The sequence below is a fragment of the Metopolophium dirhodum genome, chromosome 1 (assembly GCF_019925205.1).
Source record: "Metopolophium dirhodum isolate CAU chromosome 1, ASM1992520v1, whole genome shotgun sequence".
In the NCBI taxonomy this organism is placed as follows: Eukaryota; Metazoa; Arthropoda; class Insecta; order Hemiptera; family Aphididae; genus Metopolophium; species Metopolophium dirhodum.
Genome location: NC_083560.1, coordinates 43,929,507 through 43,935,060, shown reverse-complemented (window position 1 = coordinate 43,935,060; position 5,554 = coordinate 43,929,507). Strand labels below are relative to the sequence as shown.

The 5,554-nt window shown below is 26.5% G+C and overlaps 1 protein-coding gene across 2 annotated transcripts; it reads left to right on the top strand.

Moving 5' to 3' along the window:
* Positions 1-285: 285 nt before the first annotated feature.
* On the top strand, positions 286-4,475 carry LOC132937466 (uncharacterized). 2 transcript variants are annotated; one of them, XM_061004295.1, is made up of 5 exons: positions 286-391; positions 887-958; positions 1,072-1,270; positions 3,627-3,869; positions 3,988-4,475. In XM_061004295.1, exons 1-5 carry the CDS (start codon positions 321-323, stop codon positions 4,015-4,017), a joined length of 615 nt encoding a protein of 204 aa, XP_060860278.1. In that variant the 5' UTR covers positions 286-320; the 3' UTR covers positions 4,018-4,475. The 2 variants fall into 2 exon arrangements, with proteins under 2 accessions (XP_060860278.1, XP_060860277.1); XM_061004294.1 differs by having other exon boundaries at positions 3,627-4,475.
* Positions 4,476-5,554: the final 1,079 nt, after the last annotated feature.

Genomic DNA, 5,554 nt, shown 5'->3' with positions numbered 1-5,554 from the left:
TTCATGGCTCTTTCTTTCGTGGTTAACCTATGGTCAGTCGTGACGGAATTTTTTTTTTCCAACGTGTCTGAGCTAAAATATAATAAATCAGTATATTGGGACATTCAAACTTTTATATATTCACAATAAAAGTATTATATTATCAAATTAATTGTGCGTGTGTCATCAAAGTTATTTAAAAAGTTTTATTTTTCTTAGTTTCATTTACGTATCTACTTGTATAGTGCTCTGCGAAATCGCACTAAACATACACCGTTTATAATAACACCGGTCGTAGTACTCGTAGTAGCATATGTAATAAGCGACACTAAGTTTTAAAAATGAATAGCGAAGTGTGCGGTAATTCTATTAAGAATACCAAGCAAACTGGTCCTGAACTTATTTCTCATCGGTAAGTATCTATTGTTTCTGGAAATTTGCTAGCTCAAACCGGTGATGATTTTTTAAACTGTGAAGCATACAATTGTTGTCATATTATATTTTATATTCAATACAAATATTAGGTACCTAAATGGGTTGAGTATATAAAATGTATAGACATATAATTGTTTAACTAATACAAGCCTAAATCGTTGATATTTTTTTTTTCGTGTCTTAGTATTTTTAGACTTTAATAGTTTGATGATAACATGAAAAAAAAATAAGTAAAATAAATCAATAAATAACTGAATTATTAAACTATTACATTTACATTTGATATAATGAACAGTATTAATATTAAATTCAATAAAAGTACATTGGGCACCTAGTATTTTTATTTGAAAATGCTATTCCCCAACCTTATGATCAAACTTGCAATGAAAATGGTTTTCTTTATAAGTAATGCTTCTTAATCTCTATAATTCAACTTTTCATTTTTAATAATTTTTTTTTGATTTTTATATAGTTCCACTACTCAAAGTAATGATATGCAAGTTGACAATAATACATGTTTACCAATCGAACAAAATCGTTTAAGGTGAGTTCTTGAAAATTGCATTGGACAAGATTTTGTTTTTACAATTATTTAAAAACATAGAAAATTGGCTTATTGTGATGAAAGTGATTACATAGAATCAAACATTTTTTCAGAGAGGAACAACATATTGAAAATGCTGTTGCAAATAATTTGGTACCACCAAAACCGTCATGTAAACAAACTAATGATGATGTGCCGAGGATCCAAACTAAACAATTTAAAAAAGAAATTCCTGCTGATCAATTCATTGCTAATGATAATATTCAAACAGTCATTAAAAGTGTTGTAGAACCAGTTACAACTACTACTAAGGTAATAATAGTAACAAAGGCTTAAAGTCAAATGTCTTTTGAGTTCCTAATATAATTTTAAATATTTTGAATGGCACCACAGAAGCTTATAGGTAAAATATACTTGACATACAAATAAGATGCAGCTATTTTAGTAGACACCTCAAGGTTTAATGATACTTATAACTTATAATTTATAAATATATTAGGGTTGCTACATATTCCGATTTGGACAGAAGTGCATTGATTTTGAATATACCGTCCGGATAATGTTTTGGGGCGTCCAATTGAATCTAAATACTTAATTTAAATATTTTGTATTTCTTCAATAGTCAAAAAATCAATATTGTTTTGATAAATGAGAATATAATCAAGTTGATTGATTGTAAAGATATATTTTAAAATTATTTTCCTAGTTTGATAATGACTATTGTTGACGATTACGTTCATTGTTCTCTGTCTGTCACAACAATTGTTGTTATCGCTATCTATAATTTTTTTTTTACTTAATACAGTTTATAACATTGAACTTAAATGTTAATTTTTACTTTATTAACATGTTGTAGTTTACTGGTCGTTATGTACACTATTTCAGTTATTGCAAAATAGGACCTTAGAACTAGAATATTTGACCATTGGGAAAAGTATGATGTTTCCCATAAAAAATTATACTAAAAACCTATGTCTTGTAAAATAATAAATGATAACTGTAACTCTATAATATGTTTTAAAATATTAATTAGTTTGAAATAACCAAACATACTTTTAAAAATACATCTGATAAAATATCCTATAATATTTATTAACTATCTAAATTAATAACAGACAATTTATTTGCAATTAGTGTTCATTGACCAAATTAATTGAGAATTTTCCATTTCCTTCACTATGTGACAGTCGATACAGACGCAAGCACAGTATATTACGCACTCCCAGACACCGGATGTGTGTTGTTGTCGACGACAGCGCACAATCAGTTGTGCTCAGGCTGGTTAAGTGGTGGGAATGCTCGACAAAAGACGAGTTTTAGTCGCCGCCCAGTCAACTTCTCTCGTGAGACGGAATATATGTTGTTCTTTACCTCGGTAGAACTAAATCCATATTATTCCTAAAACATGTACCTATTATAATTATGGACAAAAGTAACAGTACTATTCTTATATCTAAACACAGTTTTACAAACATTCAGTATAATATAATAAGTTTTAAAATTATAAACATTGAGTGGTTCATGAATTAGAAATATTGAGTTGTAGTGAGTAGAGTTTATCAGTTTTTTTTTTATAATTGGACAATTACAATCTTTTTGCTAACTTACACATGCATTTTCATGAAGAACAAGATTAATAAAATTACTAGAGGAATTGTTTTTTTTTTAAAAGAGTTTTATAACAGTAACTCTTTTTCTTCAGTATTCCAAATTTTTAAGGAAAACCACAGTTTTAACATCTAATTTATCATAAATAAATTTGGTAAAAAAGTAAAGTACATCATTAGTAGATAGCCCATTTCTAAATCCAAATTGATTATTACCAAAAAAATATCTTTAGCAGGAATTTGGCAAGTCTGCTTTTAATGCACTCCTCTACTATTTTTGAAACATTTAAGGGTATGGTGGTGAGCCTGTAGTTGCAACAGCAATCTTTATCTATATCACAGTTTATTGTTTTAATAGGTATAACTATATAATTTTTATAGCCTGTAAGAAATTCTCCTTATTTATTCTTTTTTCTTTTATCGGCTTAAGAGGCTATTAGAGACCCATACCTAAGAAAGAAACTTCCTTCTATTTCACTCTATCCTGAGCTACTTCATTTAAGTAGTCTATCCACAATTTCATTTTATGTTAATAATATAATATTAGCTTGCAACAATAAATAATTTATCTTAGCAAAAATATTTCGTTTTTGTTTGAAGTGAATTAAAATTTTAACATATTATACAATATGGTTTATAATCTGTTGCATTAGATATTGTTAGATTCTTATCTAAGTGATGAATATATTGGTTTTACTATGACATGTTTTTTTTTTACTTGTTTCAATTATTTTTCATTTAATTGTACACATTTTTCAAACTTAAATGACTGTAATGAAAAAAAAATTGTGCTTATGTATTTGTATTTAGATTTAGATTGCTAAAAGAACAACTAATATAAAATGATATTACATTTTCAAGTTTTTTGACCGAACATAGAATTGTTTTCGGTATTTACAAAAAAAATGTTTAATATTTTTAAGGATCACTGTCAGTGTTAAAAGTATAATCATATACTATTGTAAATGGAATTAGTCTTAATTATTTTAGATAAATGATCTGTTATTTTTGTATTACATTATATTTATATATACATAAATGAAATTTTTTTATTAATTTAGGAACCTGAACCTCAATGTGCTATACCAGAAGTCGAGACTAATACTTCTGAAGATAATGGATTTGACGAATTTATTTTTACAATTTCAAAAATGATTGAATTACCTAGTATATTTTGGGAGAGTGTCTATGTTAAAGATGAAAAAGAAACATCTTTTTATCAAAGAGACGGTGATCAAACATTAATTGTAAAAAAAGTTTGTTTTTTTAATAGCCCTGTGCCAATTATAACAATATACGACAAGGTATACAAATTTAACGTACCTATTTTAGCAAAGAATAGGTTAAAACTCCTTTTAGATGTAATTAATAATGTTGAAAAAAGTTTTGGTATGGATGAAAAATTTATAGATTTTTTTCAAGAAAGTTATGCAGAACTTGAAGATCAATTGAGAACAAGTGGGAAAATACCTACACAAAGAGAAATAATATCATACTATTCTAAACACGTCAAAACTCTACCGAAACCTTTTAGAATCATTACTAATATGAAGTGACAACCTTGATTTAATTCATTATGCTCTTTGTATTTACCTATTTTGAAGTATATTTATTAGAACTGTAGACTTTATTTGAATTGTAGGTATGTAAAAATAACTTTAATTGTAAGCCATGATTTTTAATATATATTATTATTTAAAATTATGGTATTATATACTTTAAACAGTATCAACATTTGAATTGCTAAATGTCTGTATGTTAATATTACATTATTACTTATATTATTTAATTAATATTGGCATTACAAATGAGGAGATTTTATTTACTTGCCACTTTTATAATTATACACATAAATCTATATATTTTTATTTAAATATTACATTTTTGTTTATGCAATAAACTTTTTTAGCTATTACCCATAAGAGCAATTTTAAAATTGTTTTTTTTTTATTTTCTATAGTCCAGACATAAATAATAATAAGTAAAGCCCCTACTAGATTTAGGTTGACTTGAGGGGGATATTCTTCCCAAGCCACGCTATTTACTTTTAGAAAACTATTTATTTGTTTCAAGCCGTACTAAACTGTTTTTAACTATAGTAAATATCATGACAAAACAGATAGGTATGATATCAACTTTGTGATACGCAACTCACTGGTTCTCCCACCACAAAAATGGCGTCATTCATTCTTTAATATTATATACTATTATTATTATTATTATTATGATATTATTATTTCTGCTGGTGAGAACGGCTTACGTCATAGTTCTTGCCGAAGTGCGGGAGGGGTGCGCGTTCTCGACCAATTTTAGTTATGTTGATATACTTATCTTCTTATCATGGTAAATATTAAGTACTGGGTTATTATTCTTATTCTAGTACATTTTTATTTACCACTGGAATGATATAAATCCTGCAAACAACAAAAAAAAAAAATGTTTTGTTAGATTTTATAAAAGATTAACTACAGAAAACTATTTATACCATATTACGAACAGTAGGAAGAATAATCTATATTATTGTATCTTAAATAACAGTGGTGCTGAGATTTCAGTTTAAAAAGGTGGTATTTAAAAATTGAAAAGTCCATTTTTGTATATTTATGGTTACCATTCATTGCATACTATAGAATAGTAATAATAGCAAATTAGTAGAAAATATTATGTTTTTTTCTTATAAATAGTTACAGCATAATACATATAATAAAACTATATAAGTGATTGGATATAATGATTTTGATATTAGGTCACTATATTTTTAACCCCCATTATTTATTTTCTGAAGTCAATAGACTCAAAAACAACTAAACTGTTTCCAATATATAAAGTTATACCAATAGTTTCCTTGATACTTCATTTCTGTACCTATGTAGCTAAATGGGCCGTAGCCTTTTTTCTCCAAGAATTAGATACCATTTTCTTCCAATAAGGATTTAAGAATAAAAACTATATTTCTGTTTAACACATTTTTTGTCATATTCTATCAAAA